Genomic DNA, 23,872 nt, shown 5'->3' on the forward strand with positions numbered 1-23,872 from the left:
TCTTCTCTTCTCTTCTCTTCTCTTCTCTTCTCTTCTCTTCTCTTCTCTTCTCTTCTCTTCTCTTCTCTTCTCTTCTCTTCTCTTCTCTTCCCTTCCCTTCCCTTCCCTTCCCTTCCCTTCCCTTCCCTTCCCTTCCCTTCCCTTCCCTTCTCTTCTCTTTGCTCTGGTCTCCCCTCTACTTCCTCCAATTCCCTCCCTGTCCTCTCCTTTCCCCTCATCTTCATTCTCTCCCCTCAAGGCCCCTCTTTTCCTTCCTTTCTCTTCTTCTTTTTTCCTCCTCTCTTCTTTTATCCCCCCTTCCTCCCTCCATCTTCACTAGTATTCCTTCACACTAGTGATCAAATTCACAGATTTTCACATGATAACTAATTTTTCTACCACTAAACTACACCCCAGCTTTTTATTTGGAAATCACCTTCGGCACTGATCATTACTAGTTTATGGGTGAAATTTGTGGTAGGAAAAATTATCTGCATTATGAAAACAATATTTGCAATTTTGAGTGAAATAGGGCTGGATGTGGTTATGTATGCCAGGAATACCTGATTTCAGGTGGCTTCGTTTAGGAAATACTTCAAGTCTGGAGCTATCTAGAGCTACTCAGTTATTGTCTCCAAATGCAACCTCTCAAAATCAGTATTGTGAATTCTCATAGTGCCTCTCAAAGTTATTCATTATTTCCATCCATGATGTTAATCAATGTCTATTCCATCAAATGTCAATAAAAATCAGTAGTAAGAAAGCATAATTGCAGCATTATTTCACTGAAATTGAGATTAATGTGGCTACATTTAAAAAATATGTATTTTAATTTTAATTGCATCATTTTCTACCTCCCTTTACTCTTTCCCACACACATCTTATGTTCCCACAGTCTTTCAAATTATGGCCTCTCTTACTTTACTAGTTATTATTACAAATATATGCAGATACATAGATAAACAAATTCAACTAGATGAGTCTGTTCGATATTGCTTTCATGTATATGATTTCCTATGAGTCTCAGCTTACATATTTTTCTAACATATTTTACTTCGTTCCTGTAGTTAGTACAAAGTAAGTATGCTCTTCTTCCATCTCAAATAGTTTTTATCTTCGTCCACTTATTTTCATTTTAACCACAGTCACCCCAATCCAAGCGGTATCACATTCACTTAACTTCCAAGATGGTTTCTACGTATTTTTTCCCATTTGGATCCAGATTTTCTCCCTGAATCCAAGGATGACCAGCACTTAGTAAAATGTCTGAGACTAGGAAGTGCTCATTGTACAGTAAACTATAAAGTAAAAATAATTTATAGTCTTGATGATACCAATATAAAACTCTGGCTTTCATAAACAAGTTAATTAGGGGCAAAAAGATGGCTCAGAAGTTTACAGTGCTTGCTGAGTAAACTTCTTACCTGAGTACCACACCCAGAATCCACATGGTAGAAAAAGATACACACACACACACACACACACACAGAGAGAGAGAGAGAGAGAGAGAGAGAGAGAGAGACCACAATGGAATAAGCACATGTATTTTTATTTTTATTTGAAAGTTTCTGTAAATTAAACAATACCAATGAAGTATATATATTTAATAAATCATTTCTCATTTATATTCTATTCTATTCACATATTGTCTTTATTTTAAATGATTGTGTTTCCATGTCTGGAAACACAATTATATTCTGATTCTATTTTCCAATTATTTTAAAATAAATACTGTGTGCTACAAATTGAAAATACCTCTATAAATAATTAAAGAATTTTTAAATTACTTATTTCTCCTTTGAAATATCCTGTCATAAAAGCCAGCGTTTTATTTGTTAGATACAAAAATGTCTCAAGATGAAATATCTAACCCGGACTGAAAACCAAGCTAACAATTATGTAGAAAGAATTGTATGCCCGAATTGTATGCTTTATAACCAAGATCACTTAACAAAGGAGTAAGCCTGTCTGTCAGATAAGAACTGCTTTTAACAGAGAAAGGCCAATTTGTTTTCTTTAAAAATCAGAGTGAACACAGAAAAAAAAATCTTTTAAGTGCTCTCAGACATTTTCCCTGAAGTTCTTATGAGTTATTTAGAACCTGAGAAAGACTGAATAAATTTGTTTTTTTTTTTTTTTATTTTTCTTTTTAGTTACATTTTGTTAACTCTGTGTCCCAGCTGTATCCCGCTCCCTCATTCCCTCCCCAACCCCACACTCCCTCCCTGGTCTCCTCTCCTCCTCCCCTTTCATCTGACCCTGTTTTATCAGGTATCTTCAGGGCTGGCTGCAAAGTCCTCCTCTGTGGCCTAACAGACTGCTCCTCCCCTGGGGTGGGGGTCAAACAGCCTGCCCTTGAGCTCCTATTAGAAATAGTCCGTGTTCCCCTTACTTTGGAAAACTACTTGGTTACTGAGCTACCACAGGCCACTTCCGAGCAGAAGTTCTAGGTTATATCCATAGATGGTCCTTGGTTGAGTGTCAGTCTCAGAAAAGACCCTGTGCCCAGATATATTTGGTCCTTGTGGAGCTCCTATCCTTTCCATATCATACTAACTTCCCTTCTTTCATATGATTCCCTGCACTCTGCCGAGGGTTTGGTTATGAGTCTTAGTGTCTGCTTTGAAACACTGCTAGGTAGAGTCTTTCAGATGCCTTTTGTGATAGACTCCTGTCATAAGTTCAATGCACATCCCATTTGTCTTTCTAAATGAGGATTAATCACCTTCGCCTGTGTCCACTTTCTTGATTATCTTCTTTAGGTGTGTAGATTTCATTATGTTTATCATGTCTTGTAGGTCTATATAAGCGAGTATATACCAAGTTTGTCTTTCTCCTTCTGGGATACTTCACTCAGAATGATCTTTTCTAGATCCCACCACTTGCCTGCAAATTTCATGATTTCTTCCTTTTTGATTGCTGAGTAGTATTCCATTGTGTAAAAATACCACAGTTTCTGTATCCATTCCTCTGTTGATGGACATCTGGGTTGTTTCCAAGTTCTGGCTATTACAAATAAAGCTGCTATGAACATGGTTGAACAAATGTCCTTGTTGTGTACTTGAGCAAATTTTGGGTGAAACTAAAAAGTGATAGCATTGATTTTTAACAAAGAAAACCATATTTATAAACTTGTATACTTTATAACAACAATTTCCTTTAAATGTTCAATTGACTTTGGAGAAAGAATACTAACACACCACACAGAAACAAATGTAGACAATCAAATAAGTAAATGCACTTTAAAACATATATGATTTCAGATTTAATATTAAGCCCCCTGTTTCAGAACACTATATGCATGAATGTGTGTGTGTGTGTGTATGTGTGTGTGTATGTGTGTGTGTGCGTGTGTGCACACTGATTGTGATGTGTTGTGTTGTTTCGGGTGGATGGGCATGGGGAGGATATTTGGGGTAAGTGTGTTATCTCTTTGAGTAATATTTTTTAATTGAATTTGTGTTTAAAACTAAAGAGAAAATAAATGTATACACACACTACTTCCTACATGTAGTACTTAAAGCACTTCATGATAAATTCTCTTGATATCTGTTAACAGATAATAATAATAATAGTAATGGATATTATTATTATCAATAAGATAAGTACATGCAAATAAAATTTTATTACAATATGACATTCAATATTAGTAAATGTCCCATCACAATAAATTTCTACTTTTTTTTAGTTTATTGGAAAAATGTTTGCTTTGGGAAGATAACTGTCTAATTCTCTTGTTAAGATTAGCTTCTCACTTGGACATTGAACTGCCATGGGCTACACCTGTGCAGGGGTTCCAGGTCATCTCCACGAATAGTCCTTGGTTGGAGTATGAGTCTCTGGGAAGTTCCCTGTGTTCAAATTATCTTGTTCTGTTGCTCTGCTTGTGGAGTTCCCATCCCCTCCAAGTGGGTTACATAGTAATGGGAAGAGGGACTGCCTCTGACATAATCTGATTGGTCTGCTCTTTGATCACTTCCCCCTGAGTGGGGAGCAGCCTTACCAGGCCACAGTAGAGGACAATGCAGCCACTTTTGATGAGAACTGATAGACTAAGATCAGAAAGAAGAGGAGAACCTCCCCTATCAGTGGACTTGGGGAGTGGCATGCATGCAGAAAGGGGAGGGAGGGTGGGATAGGCAGGGGAGGAGGGAGGGGCTTATGGGGGGATACAAAATGAATAAAGTGTAATTAATAAAAAAAAAGATTAGCTTCTCTTTCAATGACAACCATTATCAAGAGCAAATGTCAACTTGTACCAATGAATATGCTTACTTTGTATCTCCAGGAAAAGTGAGGTTACTAGATGAGATCTAACAGACTATCTCCTAACCCTCATTTTTGTTGAAAAGAAAATTCATTAAGAAGTATACATGTGGTTTGGCTGTTTTTATTAGTGAAGCATAATAAATGTTTAATGAAAGAGAAAGAAAATGGGGCCAAGAAAAGGAAGAGGCTAAAGGGGGTGTTGGTTTTGTTTTTGTTTTAATCTGATATTAATTTGCAAACACTGGTTCTCTTCAGTTTGATTTAATTTGAAAATTACTAGCAAAAGCTTTTTAGATCTTTTTCCCAAAACATGAATATATGGCATACTTTTACTCTTGAGATGTATATCACAGTCAAGATATAAAAGCACCCCCGCCAAAAGGCAAAATGAAAGCTATTCCTTTTCCCTGGGACTTGGAGCTAAACTTTTGAGGAGAGGCTGGGTGGGAGAGGAGGCTGCTGAGGCTTATAGGGGAAGAGGACTTGGTCTTGAAATTAATAGGTAATCCAGATTCCTTCTTTTCTCTTTCTGAGACTCCCTTGTATTGAGTCTCAACTCCTATACCTCTCATTCCTTGTTTTCATCTTGGCTTTTCCTCAAATGTGCATAAAGCTTCCTCACTGTGCTTATAGCTGTTCATGCAGGATGGAAAAACCTGGTCCACAAATGAGCTCAGCTAAGGTGTGCTACCCCAAGGCCTACTCTATACCTTGGGAAATTGACCCCGATGGATTGCTTTAGTATCAAATTCATTGTGGGGATGATTTTAAGCAGCACAAAAGAAAAGAGACAAAGCAGCATGAGTTTGTGAAATGCCCCCACAAAATTTAGTTGCCTGTTTGACAGCTAATGGTTCATTGTCTTACATACATTCACTTGATCAATTAGGAAACTGAGTCAATGTTTAATCTGTACCAAATAGTCAAGATTGCAAAGATTGAAAGCATAGAACAAGATGCAGGATGAAGTGTCCACTCACTGAATGTTTGTTTATCTGTTTTTTTTTCCAACAGACTTTGTATTTTTCTCGCAAGTAACAGTTTAGTTTTCCTATTTGTCTATTTTGTTCCTCAGTTTGAAATTTATTTTTATTTCATACATGGTTCATGCCAAATTTCATTGTCCAGTTTCTCACCACTATGGGGATTTACCTTCTTTTGTCTTGGTTTTGTTTTGTTCTTTGTTTGTTTGGTTGTTGTTGTTTGGCTCATTGCATTTCTGTATTTGTCACACTGTATTTTCCATTCAACTTTGAAAAATTTATAAATAGACTATTCTAAAATTTATTCACTGTTTCACATAAAATATAACGGTTTCTTTATTTAATATTCTTTCATCTCTAAACAATTGGCATCTTACCTTCCTTGTATTTCTTTTCTTTTTCCCTCAATTTAACCAGACTTAAAAGACTTAGACATATAACTGTCGTTCTGTATAATATCAGTTTACTTATTGGTTGAAATGGGAACAAAGAGTGATGCAATTGTTATCAGGCAAACATGGACTTGGTTCTTCACTACTCCCTCCATCGATCTTTAATTGCCCTTACCTTTGTTTCATAGCATTCCAGCTTTAAATACTTTCATCCTATAGTATTCCCAGGCCCTGAGATTCTAATCCTGGAGGCTTGGACTGGTTTTGGTTTTGTGTAAGAGCTTCCTGGGGGAGTTTAATATGTGCTTCTTATTAAGAATGGATGCTTCAATATTAGGATCAAACCATAAAAGATTTTATAACTACATTGAATAATCCAACAAATTTATTAATCATTTTCATTTTGTCCAATACTAAAACTAGATGTTAACTGTTGGAAAAGTAGATGAGGATGCCTATGGCATCAGTATATTAATATGATATCAAAGCTTAGAAGGTATGGGTAATGAATAATTCAGGACTTAAAATATGTATACATTATAGGATTAAAATTAATGTATTTTACTATGCAAATGAAGTGGAGTGAGACTTTACATTAATTTTATGAATAAAATACTATCTTTTTCTCTGTCATAAGCTAAGAATGACATAACATATGCAGTTTTTATTTCCTGCCTCATGCATTATTTTTCTCTCTTATGCTTTATCACTGAAAATTGTAAGTAGAACATACACTAAAAATGTTCCTTCTGGCTACAGAATCTTCTCATATTAATTCAATACAATATTTATTGAGGTCTTTATTTAGAAAATTAAAAAAATGTAACTGACTACTTTGAGGATATTGTATAAATGAGATTTAGAACTAGCAAATTTAAGGAATCACTCTATCTTTATCTATACAATTGTATCTCTTATTTATAATATGTAAATAATAAAAATTCTTGTTGGTTCAACAGTTGGGCTTTAAGTCATCATAGACATTAGCAGGGAGGTAAAGAGCTGAGATCATAAATACAAAAGAATCTATGCCTAGAAATGGTATAGCTGGATCTTGAGGAAGCACTATTCCTAATTGTCTGAGAAAGTGCCGGATTGATTTCCAGAGTGGTTGTACAAGTTTACATTTCTCACCAGCAGTGGAGGAGGGTTCCTTTTTCTCCACAACCTCTCTGGCATGTGCTCTCACTTGAGTTTTTTATCTTAGCCATTCTGATGGGTGTAAGGTAAATTCTGAGGGTCGTTTTGATTTGCATTTCTCTGATGGCTAATGGCATTTCTTTAAGTGTTTCTCTGCCATTCGATATTCCTCTACAAAGAATTCTTTGTTTAGCTCGGTTCCCCATTTTTTAATTGGATTACTTAATTTGTTGTTTTTCAACTTCTTTAGTTCCTTATATATACTGGATATTAGCCCTCTATTAGATATAGGGTTGGTGAAGATCCTTTCCCAATCTGTAGGTAGTCGTTTTGTTCTGAAGACAGTGTCCTTTGCTTTACAGAAGTTTTTCATTTTCATGAGGTCCCATTTATTGATTGTTGCTCTCAGAGCATGTGCTATCGGTGTTCTGTTCAAGAAGTTGTCTCCTGTGCCAATGAGTTCTAGGCTCTTCCCCACTTTTTCTTCTACAGGCTCTGCCCTGCAGACTATCAAAGCAGATGCTGAGACTTATGGCCAAACTTTGGGAAGATTGCAGGGAATCTTATGAAAGAAGTGGGAAATAGTAAGATCTGGAGAGGACAGAAGCCCCACAAGAAGAGCAACAGAACCAAAAAATCTGAGCACAGGGGTCTTCCTTGAGACTGATACTCCAACCAAGTAGCATGCATGGAGATAACCCAGAATCCCTGCATAGGTGTAGCCCATTACAGTTCAGTCTTTTGGTGGGTTTCATAGTAATGGGAACAGGGATGGTTTCTGACATGAATTGATTGGCCTGCTCTTTGATCACTTCCCCCTGAGGGGGAAGCAGCCTTACAAGGCCACAGAAGAAGACAATGCAGCCACTCCTGATGAGACCTAACAGACTAGGATCAGAAGGAAGGAAAAGAAGACCTCCCCTACCAGTGGACTTTGGGAGGGGCATACATGGAGAAGGGGGAGGAAGAGAGGGATTGGGAGGGATTGGGAGGGAAGGAAGGAGGGAACCACAGGGGGGATACAAAGAAAATAATGTGTAATTAATTAAAAAAAATAAAAATGAAAAAATACAAAAGAATCCTGAAGTGGCTTTATCATGGCAACCAACAATAAAATTTCCTTACATACTGAAGATTCATCGCATATACTCTGCAACCTCACTATGTAAAGCAGTGTCTCTGTGCTAATAGTAGTACCATTTTCTTGGACACAATGAGAAATAGAGATCCCCTGCCCTCTACAGACCAAATGAGTCCGAATCTGCAGTTTATCAAGCTCCCCAGGAATTCATTTTTTATTATTTTAAAGTATAATTTATTCATAAACAAGTTTCATTTTGATAATAAAAATGTACTATATTATGCAATATATTTATTTCTATTGTGTATGGTCTGGGCATTTTTAAACTATTAGTTAATAGTAGTGTTGAACATAAACTCTATCCATACCCTTCTAACTGTCCCCATGCTTACTCTCTTGTGTAAAGTTTTCAGGAGTCTTACATGTTCTTGCATGATTCTAGGTGCTTACAAACCCTGTTGATTTTATTTAACATTTTATATTTCTTCCAAGCTTTTTCCTCCATCCCATTGTCAAATTTCTAGTTTATCTCTAATGAGTTATCTCCCAGATACCTGGGTTTAGCTCTGTTGCTCTTATCAAGAATAGTCCACCCTTGCCTAGGAAGAGCTCAGAAGCATAAAACGCTTGGTACCCCTTGATCTAGAAAATGATTTTTTTTCAGAGTGGAGAGGTATTCTCACGGTCTCTCTCTCTCTCTCTCTCTCTCTCTCTCTCTCTCTCATTTTTCCTCCTTTCTTTTTTATTTTTATTTTTTAGTCAAAGTCTCATGTAGATCATGCTGCCCTGAAATTGCTATGTAGTTAAGTATAACCTTAACAGTTCCGATCCGTATACCTCCAGTTCCAAAATGTCAGGTCCTGAAATTACAGAGGATTGCCACCCCACACTACTAGAAAATATGTTGTCTAAAATTGCCCTCTCATGAATTACAAACACCGTAATAGAAGTTAACAATGCTCTGTCTATCCACAATATATGCCCATTGTTACATCTCTACTTACAATCACATCTTCACAACATGAACATAAAACTCAGCTCTATAATTATGATAATGAAGGTTGCCCACAAAGGTCCTTGTGTTTTGACATCCTCTTACTGTCCCTAAACTTCCATGTGTCTAAAACCATTTATCGACTCCCAAACTCTTTCAGAATCCTTTTGTATGCTTTCAAGGATTGAGCTCATCTTTCATCTGATCCACCATTACAAACCTTGCTTTCTCTGTGATATTGTTTATAAGAGATTGTTACTCCCATCTGTGTCTAATCAGTTCAGCTAGATTGCATACTGCCTAAAAGTTAGAAATTTATATTTTCATGGATTTTTTTGTTGTTTTACAGTGATGCCACAGTGGTGGTTCTTAATGGACTAGCTTCCAATAATCTCTTTCTCTCTTCTTGTCTTTCTATATTCCTTCTCTTCTTGTGTCCTATTATTTATTCCTATATTTATTTATTAGGTGAAGAGATACTAACTGAAACTTCTTACGCACCAGATACACTATTCTTAGTAAAACAAAACAGCTGATCTAATTTATATTATTTTACTTTAATAAGAAGGCAAACAGTTTGTTAAGACTGGTATCTTGTTACCAAGTGACTATTGAGTACAACTGTAATTTGAACAGCTGGTAAAAAGTAACAGGTAACTGTCAGAGCAACTAATGTAGTTCTGAGGAAACATTATATGTTTATCAGATCATATATCATGGACAGTCAGAAGTTTGGTGGAGACAGCTTGTAAAAGTTGAAGAAGACATGCTTTTATTTTTATTGAGCTGCAATCCAATCATCAAATGAAGACTTTGTTAACATTTTTTACTGATTTGTGAGGTTATTTAATTGCAAAACATGCTACCAACATTCTTGTTTTTAAAAGGTTAGAAATAGGAGCTAGAGTGATTGCTTAGTGGTTAAGAGCACTTACTGCTCTTGCAGCATACCTTGGTTTTGTTCTAAGGGCATCTGATACACTCTTCTAGCATCAGCAGGCACATTAATTTATGTTGTATATATTCATTTATGTAGTATAAATTTACATGGTACACATGTGCAAACAAGTACGCATGCATTAAAAATATAAATAATAAAAATTATACAATTGGTAATAACAAAATAGTTTGATACTGATGAAGAATGAAATTCTTACAAAGAAATGTTTTCAAAACAAATTTTAATTTATTGATTTGGTAGATATGTATACATGTCCATTATGAACCTGGTATTTCACAATTATATAAAGGAATAAATGCATATTAACTCATGACAATCATATCTATGAACAATAATAACTTGTGTACTGTTAGGGTCTTGCCAATAACAAAATGATATGGGAGCCATTTAGATATTAATATGAAAGAATCTGAACTTCTTATGTTGTATTGGTTTGTTGGGGTTTAACTTCTTAAATTCTTTATGTATTCTGGATATAAGCCCTCTGTCAGATATAGGGTTGGTGAGGATACATTTCCAGTCTGTAGCCTGTCCTTTGTTCTGAGGACAGTGTCCTTTGCTTTACAGAAGCTTTTCAGTTTCATGAGGTCCCACTTATTGATTGTTGATCTTAGAGCCTGTGCTGTTGGTTTTCTGTTCAGGAAGTTGTCTCCTGTGCCAATGAGTTCCAGGCTCTTCACCACAAATTTAGTGTGTCTGGTTTTATGTTGAGGTTTTTGATTCACTAAAAATTTAGTTTTGTGCGGGGTGACAAATATGGATCTGTTTGCATTTTTCTACATTTAGACATCCAGTTAGACCAGCACCATTTGTTGAAAATGCTGACTTTTTTCCATTGTAATGTTTTGGCTTCTTGTCAAAAATTAAGTTTACGTAGGTGTGTGGGTTTATTTCTTTATTTTCTATTCTATTTCATTGATCCTCCAGCCTGTTTCTCTGCCAGTATCATGCAATTTTTTATTACTGTTGCTCTCTAGTACAGCTTGAAATCAGGTATTGAGATACCTCCAGAAGATCTGTTATTGTACAGAATTGTTTTAGCAGTTCTGAGTTTTTTATTATTCCATTTGAAATTGAGAATTGTTCTCTCTCTCTTTATAAAAACGTGTTTAATTGGAGCTGGCTTACAGTTTCAGAGGTGAAGTCCATTATACTTATGCTAGGGAGAATGGTGGCACTCAGGTAGATATGGTGCTGGAAAAGTAGGTGAGAAAGAGTTTTTGTAGGATCTACAGGCAGCAAGGAGAGAGAGCCACTGGGCCAGACTTGAGCTTTTGAAACCCCAAAGCCTACACCCAGTGACACATCTGCTCCAAGAAGGCCAATTTGTAGAACTAAATGAGTTCTGATGACAGTGTCCTTTGCTTTGTGGAAGATTTTCAGTTTCATGAGGTCCCATTTGTTTTAGTTTTAATTACATTTTTATATTAATTGCAGTTTATTCACTTTGTTTCCCAGCTGTAGCCCCCTCCCTCATTCTGTCCCAATCCCATCCTCCTTCCCTCAACTCCTCCCATTCCCCTCTCCAAGTCCACTGATACAGGAGATCCTCCTCGCTTTCCATCTGACTCTAGCTTATCAGGTCTCATCAAGACTGGCTGCATTGTCCTCCTCTGTGGCCTGGCAAGGCTGCTCCACCCTTGGGATGAGGGTTTAGGTCAAAGAGCCTACCCCTGAGATCATCCTGAGTGATGTGTCCCCAAAGCAGAAAGACACACAAGGTATATACTGACTTCTAAATAGATACTAGACCTATAATATAGTATAAACATACTAAAATCTGTACACCTAAAGAAGCTAAGCAAGCATGAGGTCCACGGGTAAGATGATCAGTCCTCACTCAGAAAGACAAGCAGAATGGACATTGGAAAAAGGAGAAAAACAGGAAACAGGACAGGAGCCTACCACAGAGGGCCTCTGAAAGACTATACCCAGCAGTGTATCAAAAGAGATGCTGAGACTATTAACCAAACTTTGGGCAGAGGTCCCCATTTCTTAATTGTTGATCTTAGAGCCTGTGCTGTTGGTGTTCTGTTCAGGAAGTTGTTTCCTGAGCCAATGAAGCAAAGGCTCTTCTCCAATTTTTCTTCTAACAGATTTAGTGTGTTTTGTTTTATGTTGAGGTCTTTGAATCACTTGGACTTTAACTTTGTTAAAACCTTCTAGCTGGCCAGCTAGCTTAGAAAACAGTCCCTCAAGCTGAACTGAGAGAGTACTTTTTCTACTAACATAAAAGCTGTTTTTCTGTCTTGTGTTGATTGAATGTGGTCATGACAGGTTGATTAAAAAATTTCACCATGAGATTATCTATTTCTGTCTCAGTGTAATCACAAATGGGAGAATACAAACTTTTTTTTCTCAGATTCAAGAACTTTGGGTTTCATTTTTGTTTTGTCTTTCTGGTGGCTTACAGGAACTCCAGGATGGCATTGGGCAGCGACAAACTGTTGTCAGAACACTGAATGCAACTGGGGCGGAAATAATTCAACAGTCTTCAAAAATAGATGCCAATATTCTACAAGAAAAATTAGGAAGCTTGAGTCTGCGGTGGCAAGAGATCTGCAAAGAGCTGGCAGAAAGGAAAAAGAGGTAGGGTGACAGAGACGTTTAGCAGAGCTAAACTGCCCTTTACAAAAGATTTCATTTCATTTCCTGAAAGATTAGGAATGGGTGAAACATACTAATATCAAGAAGCGCATGAATTTAATCCCTAGCAATAAAGACATTTCTTGTCTTTTTCTTAGGTATTATAACTATAATACATACTTGTTGCTCTTTAGTGCTTTTTATATAATTTAAACCTCTATGTTTGTTAAAATCCACACAGGATTGCTTAAATGTGGCTGAATGTCAAGTATCCCCCCTTAAAAAATCAATCAGAAAAGACAACTATAAATGAATATTTTTGTAGAAAATATGGGTGGTTGATAAGATTTTAGTAGCAATGCATGAAATTTTTACTGTGAAAACATGATTGCATTATTAACCTTTACTTCAATTATATTTGTACATGAGTTTCAGAATTATGCTTCCTGTTATGGATGTTAGTGGATCTTACTGCATAAAGGAGGACTTGGCCTTTATTTACCAAGACTATTACTGTAAACAGTAAAAACTCAATTCTGTGGCTGTCACTGTACCCTACACAGGATATGCACAACATGTGGGTTTTAATATTTAGGGCTAAAATACTTCATTGATAAGCATCTTTTTTTGAAATGGATTAGAAAGTGGGTTTGGAATTATGTCGATTATCCATTTCTACTTTCTATTACTTATTTTGTTAATGTTGCATTATTCAGAAAAAAATGGATAATTCTTATGTTTGTTCAAAAGAGACATATTAGTTGACATAACTATGTATCTGTACACACAAAACTTAACTAAAGTTAAAAGTAATATCATCATATAAACATTTTTTACATTAAATATTGGTTCAAATATTTTAAGTATATTGAGATAAAGACCCCAGATTTCTTGTTAAATTAATTGCTAGTGAAGTTCTACCTTTTTCCCTCAGATTTAAGTCTTAGTATTAATCATAAAAGTATTCCATTAATTAAATGACTAATATGTTCATGCACAAACTGTTTCAAAGCTATATAATGTCACTCCTGGTCTGGGCTCAATGTAGCATGAAATAAAATTGTAAGAAATGAGTGATATGACATGATATATATATATCATGAGTGCCTTATAATGGTGATTAAATTGATTAGAAATGTTTTTTTAATAAATTTTGTTTGTTTTTACAAATACTTGACTATATAGTTGTTGAACAAAGCACATTACTATTTTATCTGAGTGATTAAAATCTTTCATGTTTTGGCTTTTTAAATGGAAGTTATAATTTATAAATAAAGATAGGGGCACTATATATGTTTAGCAAAAAGCAATGAATTTTTATATTCATGTAATTGTATAGAAAGTACTATGTGCAGACTAATTGTAACATACTACCCAAATTGTAGTTTAAATATAGCTAGGGATTTGACTATAATTGGTTAGAAAATTTTGTCTTGTTAACGATTTTGACCTACATTAAATACTATATTTTATACTTAAAATGTCAAGATCAGCTTCCTTAAATTTTTAAAATCTCAACTTTTACTGTTGTCTATTTCAAATAACATTTTAAATATCATTGTTTTTGTCTGTATTTTCCACTCATATCAGCTTTGTGGCAGGGTCTGTTATTTTTTTACACATGAGTTTTGTGAAAAGTAAATATGTTTCAAAATATGGATAACAGGTTCTGCCAGTCCACACACTGCGATTTAAAAATATGCAGTAGCAAATGTACAAATAATGTAATATTTCAAAAGGAATGTATTAACGTAAGTAATGTAAAAGGACTGTAAACATGAAACTATTGTTAATCAATAGCATATTTTTAGTCCAAGACAAATGGAGGAAACAGACTTCATTTATAGTAAAGGTACAAAAAAAGAAGCCTATGCTATGAAACAATAATAATTTTTATTTGTAATGCCTTTAAATTAGAAATACTGAGCAATCCTTAGTTTAGGGTGCATAAAAAGTAAGTAATTTGAAACATAAATGTAAAAAAAAACTATGTTTAGCCTTACTGGAATAAATTCTAGTATTTTCTTTGAGTGTACAACATACTCAAAAAAGAGGAAGATTTACTGAAAAGTTTACAGAGTAGTGTGTGCCTATTAAATGTATAAACTGTATAAAATATATTTATAATGCAATTTCCCACAGAATGATTCCTTTTTCTTCTGTCATATATCAGAGGAGCCTGGAATTATCTATGGGTTTATGGATGATAGTTATGATGTAGACACCAAAATATCTTTATAAACAATATGATGCAAACTAAAATGTTTTTTTCTCTAAAAGGAGGTTGTAGGTTAACCAAAACATGCCTGTATATAAAGAATGTTTTTGTTGTTTTTCTGTGAATAAAATTCAAGGGATGATACAATATTATTTTTTCCTTTTTTATTTTTTCTTGATAATTATTTTTTTTATTAATTACACTTTATTCACTTTGTATCCCCCCTGTGGTTCTCTCCCTCTTCCCGTCCCAATCCCTCCCTTCCTCCACCCTTTGCATGCATGCCCTTCCCCAAGTCCACTGATAGGAGGGGACTTCTTTTCCTTCCTTCTGATTCTAGTCAATTAGGTCTCATCAGGAGTGGCTGCTTTGTCTTCTTCTGTGGCCTGGTAATGCTGCTTCCCGCTCAGAGGGAGGTAATTAAAGAGCTGGTCAATCAGTTCATGTCAGAGACAGTCCCTGTTCCTATTACAATGGAACCCACTTGAATACTGAACTGCCATGGGCTACATCTGTGCAGGAATCTTAGGTTATCTCCATGCATAGTCCTTGGTTGGAATATCAGTCTCAGGAAATACCCCTGTGCTCAAATAGTGTGCCTTGGTGGTATAGTGGTGAGCATAGCTGCCTTCTTTTTTTAAAATTTTTTTTAATTACAATTTATTCACTTTATATCCCAGTTGAAGCCCCTCTCTCGCTTCCTCCTTCTGCTCATCCCTTGTCCACTGAAAGGGGCAATCCTCCTCTCTTTCCATCTAATACTAGCCTAACAGGTCTCATCAAGACCGGATGCATTATCTTCCTCTGTAGCCCGGTTAGGATATTCTTACCTCAGAGGGAGGTGATCAAAGAGTCAGCCACTGAGTTCATGTCAGAGACAGCCCCTGCTCCCATTACTTGGGAAACCACTTCGACACTGAGCTACCATGGGCCAAATCTGTGCAGGGTTTCTAGGTTATCTCCTTGCATGGTTCCTGTTTGGAGTATCAGTCTCAGAAAAGAACCCAGTGCAAATATTTTTTTTTTGTTTTATTGCTCTTCTTGTGAAGCTCCTGTCCCCTCCAGGTCTTTTATCTCCCCAATCTTTCATAAGATTCGCTGCACTCTGCTCAAAGTGTGGCCATGAGTCTCAACATCTGCTTTGATACCCTAATAAGTGGAGTCTTTCAGAGTCCCTCTGTGATAGGCTCCTATCCTATTACCTGTTTTCTACCTCTGTTTATGTCCGTCCTGTTTGGCTTACTGAATAAGGATGGATAAGCTTTCCCAGGGTCTTCCTTATTGCTTGGCTTTTTAGGTGTACAGATTTTAATATGTTTATACTATATTATATGTCTAATATTCTCTTATAAGTGAGTATATACCATGTGTGTCTTTCCACTTTGGAGATACCTCACTTAGGATGATCTTTTCTAGATTTTGCCATTTGCCTTCAAATTTCATGATTCCCTTGTTTTTAATTGCTGAGTAGCATTCCATTGTGTAAATGTACCAGAATTTCTGAATGCATTCCTCCATTGAGGAACATTTGAGTTGTTTCCAAATTATAGCTATTATGAATAGTGGTGCTACAAACATGGTTGAGCAAATGTCCTTGTTGAGTACTTGAGCATATTTTGGATGTATGCCTAGGAGTAGTATAGCTGGATCTTGAGGTAACACTATTCCTAATTTTCTGAGAAAGAAACACGTTGATTTCCAATGTGGTTGTACAAGTTTACATTCCCACCAGCAATGGAGAAGGGTCCCCTTTCTTCCACATCCTCTCTAGCATGCATTATCTCTTTCAGTTTTGATTTTAGCCATTCTGATGGTTGTAAGGTGAAATATCAGAGGCTTTTTTAATTTGCATTTCCCTGATGACTAAGGACATTGAGCATTTCTTTAAGTGTTTTTCTGTTATTCCATGGCCCTTTGTGGAAAAATCTCTATTTAGCCCTGCGTCCAATTTTTTAATTGCATTAATTGATTTGTTGATTTTTTACTTCTTGAGTTCTTTATACATTCAGGATATCAGCCCTATTTTAGATATAGTCTTGGTGAAGATCCTTTCCCACTCTGTAGGCTGTAATTTAGTTCTGATGACAGTACCTTTGCTTTACAGAAGCTTTTCAGTTTTACGAGGTCCAATTTCTTTTTTTTTTTAATTTTATTTTTCTCATTAGTTACATTTTGTTAATTCTGTATTCCTCATTTCCTCCCCAGTCCCACCCTCCCTCCCTCATCTCCTCCCTGCCCCTTTCCAAGTCCACTGATAGAGGAGGATATCCTCCCCTTTCATATGACTCCATTTTGTCCGGTATTTTCAGGACTAGCTGCAAAGTCCTCCTCTGTGGCCTAACAGGACTGCTCCTCCCTTGGGAGATGGGGAGGTCAAAGAGCCAGTCATTGAGTTCCTGTTAGAAATAGTCCTTGTTCCCCATACTATGGGAAACCAATTGATTACTGAGCTATCACGGGTCACATCCGAGCAGAGGTTCTAGGTTTTATCCTCTCATGGTCTTTGGTTGAGTGTCCATTCCAGAAAAGACCCTGTGCCTAGATATGTTTGGTCCTTGTGGAGCTCCTATCTTTTCCACATCAAACTCCCCTTCTTTCATATGATTCCCTGCACTCTGCCAAGGGTTTGGTTATGAGTCTTAGTATCTACTATGAAACACTGCTAGGTAGAGTCTTTCAGATGCCTTCTGCGGTAGACTCCTGTCATACGTTCAATGCATATCCCATTTGTCTTTCTAAATGAGGATTGATTATCATACCCCGTGTCTGCTTTCTTGATTATCTTCTTTAGGTGTATAGATTTCATTATGTTTATCATATCTTTTAGGTCTATATAAGCGAGTATATTCCATGTTTGTCTTTCTCTTTCTGGGATACTTCACTCAGAATGATCTTTTCTAGATCCCACCATTTGCCTGCAAATTTCATGATTTCCTCTTTTTTGATTGCTGAGTAATATTCCATTGTGTAAAAATACCACAATTTCTGTACCCATTCCTCCACTGATGGACATCTGGGTCCAATTTTTTAATTGTAGATCTTAGAGCCTGTGCTTTTGGTGTTCTGTTCAGAAAGTTGTCTCCTGCGCTGATGAGGTGAAATCTCTTCCCTCCTTTTTCTTCTATCAGATTTACTGTATCTGGTTTTATTTTGAGGTCTTTGATCCACTTGGACTTTAGTTTTGTGCAGAGTGATAAATACAGATCCACTTGTATTCTTCTACATTTAGGCATCCAGTTAGACCAACATCATTTGTTGAAAATGCTGTCTTTTTCCCATTTTAGGATTTTGGCTTCTTTGTCAAAACTGAAGTAACCATAGGTGTGTGGGTTTATTTCTGGGTCTTCTATTCAATTCCATTTATCCACCATTCTGCTTCTATGCAAGTTCCATGAGTAAGCGGTATTATTGCTCTATAGTACAGCTTGAGATCCGGCATGTTGATAACTCCAGAAGATCAGTTGTTGTACAGGATTGTTTCAGAAAAAAATAGTCTCTACATATGAAATTGAGAATTGTTCATTCAAGTTCTGTAAAGAAGTGTATTGGTATTTTTATGGGAATTGCATTGAATCTGTATTTCTTTTGGCAGAATGGCCATTTTCACAATGTTAATCCTATTGATCCATGAGCATGGGAGATCTTTCCATCATCTGATATCTTCTTCAATTTCTTTCTTCAGAGACTTGATTTTTTTTTCAAACAGGTCTTTCATCTGCTTGCTTAGAGTCATACCAAGATATTTTATGTTATTAGTTGATATTGTGAAGGATGTAGTTTCCCTAATTTCTTTCTCTGCCCATTTGTCTTTCATAAACAGGAGCGCTACTGATGTTTTTGAGTTAATTTTTTATATAGCCGTTTTGCTGAAGGTGTTTATCAGCTAAAGGCCTTTTCTGGTTGAATTTTTGGAGTCTCTTATGTATACAACCTATCATCTGTAAATATTGATACTTTAATTTCTTCTTTTCTGATTTGTATCCCCTTGGTCTCATTTAGTTGCCTTATTGCTCTTGCTAAGACCTCAAGTATTATGTTGAAGAGATATGTAGAGAATTGGCAGCCTTGCCTTGTCCCTGCTTTCATTGGGAATTTAAGTTCCTCTCTGATTAGTTTGATGTTGGCTATAGGTTTGCTGCATATTGTTTTTACTTAGTTTAGGTAGGTTCCTTGTATCCCTGATCTTTCCAAGACTTTAAACATGAATGGGTGTTGGATTTTTTGTCATATGCTTTTTTGGCATCTAAGGAGATTATAATGTGGTTTTCTCCTTCAGTTTGTTTATATGATTATTACATTGATGAATTTCCATGTATTGAACCACCCCTGCATGCAGAATCTTATTTTTTTTTACAATTTTACTCATTTTGTATCTCAGCTGTAGCCCCCTCCCTCATCCAATCCCAACCTTACCGTCCCTCCCTCTTCTACTCCCATACCCACCCTCAGTCCTCTGATAGGATAAGTCTTCCTCCCCTTCTATCTGACATTAGCTTATCAGGTCTCATCATGACTGGCAGCATTGTCTTCCTCAGTGGCCTGGTAAGGCTGCACTCCCCTCAGTGATGTAATCAAGGGTGCATCCAATGAGTTTATGTAGGAGACAGCCCCTGTTCCCCTTTCCATGGAACTCATTTGGAGACTGAGCTGCCATAGCCTACATCCGTGCATTAATTAATATTTTTTTTAAATAATTTTTATTTTTTATATTAATCACAAGTTACTTACTTTGGTAACTCAGCTGTAGCCCCCTCCCTAATTCTGTCCCATTCCCACACTTCCTCCCTCATCTCCTCCCTGCCCCTTTCCAAATCCACTGATAGGCGAAGTCCTCCTCCCCTTCCATCTGAACAGAGCCTATCAGGCATCTTTAGGACTGGCTGCCATGTCTTCCTCTGTGGCCAGCAAGACTGTTCCTCCCTTGGGGGCAGAGGGAGGTAAAGAAGCCAGTCATTGAGTTCATGTCAGAAATAGTCCCTGTTCCCCCTACTAGGGTACCCACTTGGATACTGAGCTATCATTGTCTACATCTGAGCAGGGTTATAGGTTATATCCATGCGTGGTCCTTGGTTGGAGAAACAGGCTCATAAAAGATCACTGTGCCCAGATATATTTGGTCTTTGTGCAGATCCTGTCCTCTCCAGGACATACTAACATTCCCCTTTTTCATATGATTCCCTGCACTCTGTCTAAGGTTTGGTTATGAGTCTCAGCATCTGCTTTGATACACTGATAGGTAGAGTCTTTAATAGAGAAAAAAAAAATACCTCTTTGCTTTCACTGACCCAAAAATGGAGTTGATCATATTCTGAATTTTGGTAAAAAATAAAAATCAAAACAAACAAAAATAAAATGAACAGTAATATTATGAGTGAGAATTCATATTTTCATGTGTCATGTGTCATGACACATGTTAGTTTCATGTGTCATGAAATTGACTTTATATATCTCAAGATATTTCTCATGATTTTCTTTGTCTTTAATTTCCAATAATCTAACTCTTAAATGTTATGTATTAAAGTATGATAATTTAGTAATTGTATATAGTGTGTACCTACAAATTTCAGTAATTAATATTTCTAGCTCCTTAAACATTGTAAAATTTCAGGTTTATGTGTAGGAATTATACATATTAAAGTGTACATTGAGATACATCAATAAATATTCACAATATATATTAAACAAAGGGTAATTTGTAAACATTACATTCTTTACAAACTATATGTTTCTGTTTTCCAGTTCATAAAATATCTAATGGTATATCATTATAAACTGTAGTCTATCTTTCATGTTCAAGAACAATAGAAATTACCTACTTTATTTACTTCAAAAATTCAGTATTTATTATACCTATATAAGAGAATCTATTTATAATAAGAATATGTATTATATCACAATGTAATCCTTGTAATACTTTCACAACTGTTAAATGTATTTTGTTTCCCTGCATATTTGTTAATATTGACTTAATGTTATAAATCGTGAGTTTAACCAAATAGCCAAGGGAACCCATGGAATAAATAAATAAATTTTAGATTGTTAGTCTGCTCTCTCTTTGCTCAGGATCACAATTTACTCCAATGCTGTCATTTTGACATATAGGTATATGCTCATAAAGTCCTTTTCTTCCGAAAATTCCCGCAAATATATGTCACAAGTGAATGTGAGAAACCAAACTTCAGGCAGTAGATTGCTGACAATGTCATGAAGAATATTTCATATAGTATAATGTCATCTGATACAAGACAGAGATAAGGAAAGTAACAGGAAACAGAAATGAAATTCTTAACTTTAAACTGAGAAATTTTTATTTTTCTAATTCCATTTCTTTCCATCCTTCCTTCCTTCCTTCTCTCCTTCCTTCCTTCCTTCCTTCCTTCCTTCCTTCCTTCCTTCCTTCCTTCCTCCCTCTCACCCTTTCTTCCTTCCTTCCTTCCTTCCTTCCTTCCTTCCTTCCTTCCTTCCTTCCTTCCTTCCTTCCTTCCTTCCTTCCTTCTTTCCTTCCTTCCTTCTGTCCTTTCTATTTTATTGTGTGTATGTGTATGATGTGTGTGCATGTGCCTACAGTAGTATATGAACTTCAGAGAACCATTTTGTGACACATTCTCCCCAGGAGTCACACTCTGGTTATCAGGCTTATAAAATATAAGACTTTAACTGTTGCACCATTTCACTGGTATTTACCAATGTTTTTTACTTAAAAAATTGCAAATAGAAAGTTGAAAAATAACAACAGATATCCAAATTCCCTTTGTTATTCTCTTTTATTTTCATGAAAGAGTTTCTCTTTGTAGCCTTAGCTATCCTGGGCTTTGCTCTGTAGTCCATGGTGGCCTTGAACTCAGTGATCCACCCACCTCTTGCATTCTTCTTAAATTCTCAGTATCAATACATGTTTTGCCATACACACATGTTCTTGATATCCCTATTCCACTCTGCTGCTATGTTTTATCTAATTCAAGATATAATACAAATTTTCTTTGTGTTCAAGGAAGTTTAATACCATTATAATTAAACATGTATTAACTTTCAATATAGGCATGTCACTGAAAACCATGTGTGTTTATAACTTCTAAGAAAGTTTAAAATAATATTGTGTTATTTAACATACAGTCAAATATTGGAATGACTATATTAGGTTTAAAAGGTGCTGTATTTTTAAGTCAATATACCATTTTGAATATGCATTGCATTGTGTTTCATTATTTTATTGTTTTACTTCATTTTAGTTGAAAGAACCTTTAACCTCATTTTCTCTACACTGATATTTGGCACAGGGATCTTTTCTGATATCTATATTCCAACCAGGGACCATTGATGGAGATAACCTAGCACCCTTGCAAAGATGTAGCCCATGACAGTTCAGTGTCCAAATGGGTTCTATAGTAATGTGAACAGGGATTGTCTCTGATATGAAATGATTGGCCTGCTCTTTGATCACCTCCTCCTAAGGAGGGAGCAGCCTTACCAGGCCACAGAGGAAGACAATGCAGCCACTCCTGATGAGACCTGGTAGACTAGGATCAGAAAGAAGTAGAGGAAGACCTCCCCTATCAGTGGACTTAGGGAGGAGCATGGGTGGAGAGGAGGGAGTGATGGTGAGATTGGGAGAGTAGTAGGGAGGGGGCTACAGCTGGGATACAAAGTGAATGAACTAAATAAAAAATTAAAATTAAAAAATTACATATATATGGGCTACATCTATATATGATCTTTGGTTGATGCATAAGTCTCTGTATTTCCCCCAACCCATGGGCCCCGCTTGTGTAAGCCTTGTTTGTCTCTGTAGACAGCTCAATCTCCATGTGGATTCTCTAGTAAGAGTAGAAGAGACTGTCTCTGACATGAACGTGGTTGCCTGCTCCTTGATCACTTCTCCCTGGTGAGGTGAACTAGCCAGCCCACAGAGGAAGAGGATACAGGCAGTCCTAATGGAACCTGATAGATTAGGGTCAGACAGTGGTGAAGGAGTACTGCCCCTATCAGCGCAGTAGGGGAGAGGGATAGGAGAGTAAAAGGGACAAAGGATAAAAATGGGAAGAGATGAGGGAAGGAGTTATAACTGGGATACATAGTTAAAATGTAAATAATAGTAATAGAAATAATAAATATGAAAAAATTACATGTCAGTAACTTCAAATATTATGGATTTGTCTGTTTGCCCACCTCAGGGTGCTGTTTAATTTTCACCATATTTTCTGACTTTCCTGTAAACTGCCAGTTGGGGGTAAACAAGACTTAAAAGGACACAACTTCAATTTCATTTCTTTGCTTGCTTTGCAAAGTACTTTTCATAGGATACTGAATACTTTATATTATAATATTTTCAAATGTGCATACAACAAAATTATATAATCACTTGATTAAGGTGGTGACTATTAGAAATGCTATCAAGTTACATATTTTAATAGTAAGTCCTATATTGGCATTAGGATCCATTTATGGATATTTTCCTTACCAACCTTTACATTAGGACATAAAATAACTTGTTTCCTAATATGTTTTTTAATTTATTTTTTTATTTTTTACATTTTACTTACTTTGTATCCCAGCTGTAGCCTTATCCTTTGTCTCCTTCAAATCCAACCCTACCTCCCTCTTCCTCACTTATGCCCTTCCCATAGTCCATTGATGGGGAGTTCCTCCTTTCCTTCTATGAGACCCTAGCCCATCAGGTCTCATGGACTGGAAGCATTGTCTTCCTCTATGGATTGGCAAGGCTGCATCCACAAGAGGAGGAGATCAAATAGCCGGCCACCTAGTTCATGTCAGAGGCAACATCTGCACCCCATTCTAGGGAACCAATTAGAGACTGAGGTGCCCATGGGCCTCATCTCAGCACAGGTTCTAGGTCCTCTCCATGCATGATCTTTGGTCAGAGTATCAGTATCTGCAAAGACCTCTGTGCCAAGATGCCCTTCAATCTGCCCAAACATTAGCTGTGAGTCTCAGGAACAGCTTCTATGCAATGCTGGGTAGGACTTTCAGAGGCCCTCTGTGGTAAGCTCTTGAGCTGTTTCCCGTTTTCTATCCCCTTTGCCCTTCTGAATGGGGATTAATCATTTTCCCTAGGGTACTCCTTGTTGTTTAGCTTCTTTAGGAGTACAGATTTTAGTATGCTTATTTGGCATAATATATCTAATATCAATTTATAAGTGAGTATATATAATTTGTGTCTTTCTGTTTCTGGGTTACCCCATGAAGGATGATCTTTTCTAGTTCCATCCGTTTGGCTGAATTTTTCATGATTTACTTGTTTTTAATTGCTG

At 36.4% G+C, this 23,872-nt stretch overlaps 1 protein-coding gene across 1 annotated transcript in view; it reads left to right on the top strand.

The window, feature by feature from the left end:
• Dmd (dystrophin) overlaps positions 1 to 23,872 on the top strand; it is a 1,523,318-nt gene that overhangs the window by 456,444 nt on the left and 1,043,002 nt on the right. The window contains exon 17 of the mRNA XM_055607916.1: positions 12,213 to 12,388. Coding sequence (XP_055463891.1) covers positions 12,213 to 12,388 — 176 coding nt within the window. The remainder of the gene's footprint in view (positions 1 to 12,212; positions 12,389 to 23,872) is intronic.

Source organism: Psammomys obesus, unplaced genomic scaffold, assembly GCF_907164565.1.
Source record: "Psammomys obesus unplaced genomic scaffold, mPsaObe1.curated_primary_1811, whole genome shotgun sequence".
NCBI lineage: Eukaryota > Metazoa > Chordata > Mammalia > Rodentia > Muridae > Psammomys > Psammomys obesus.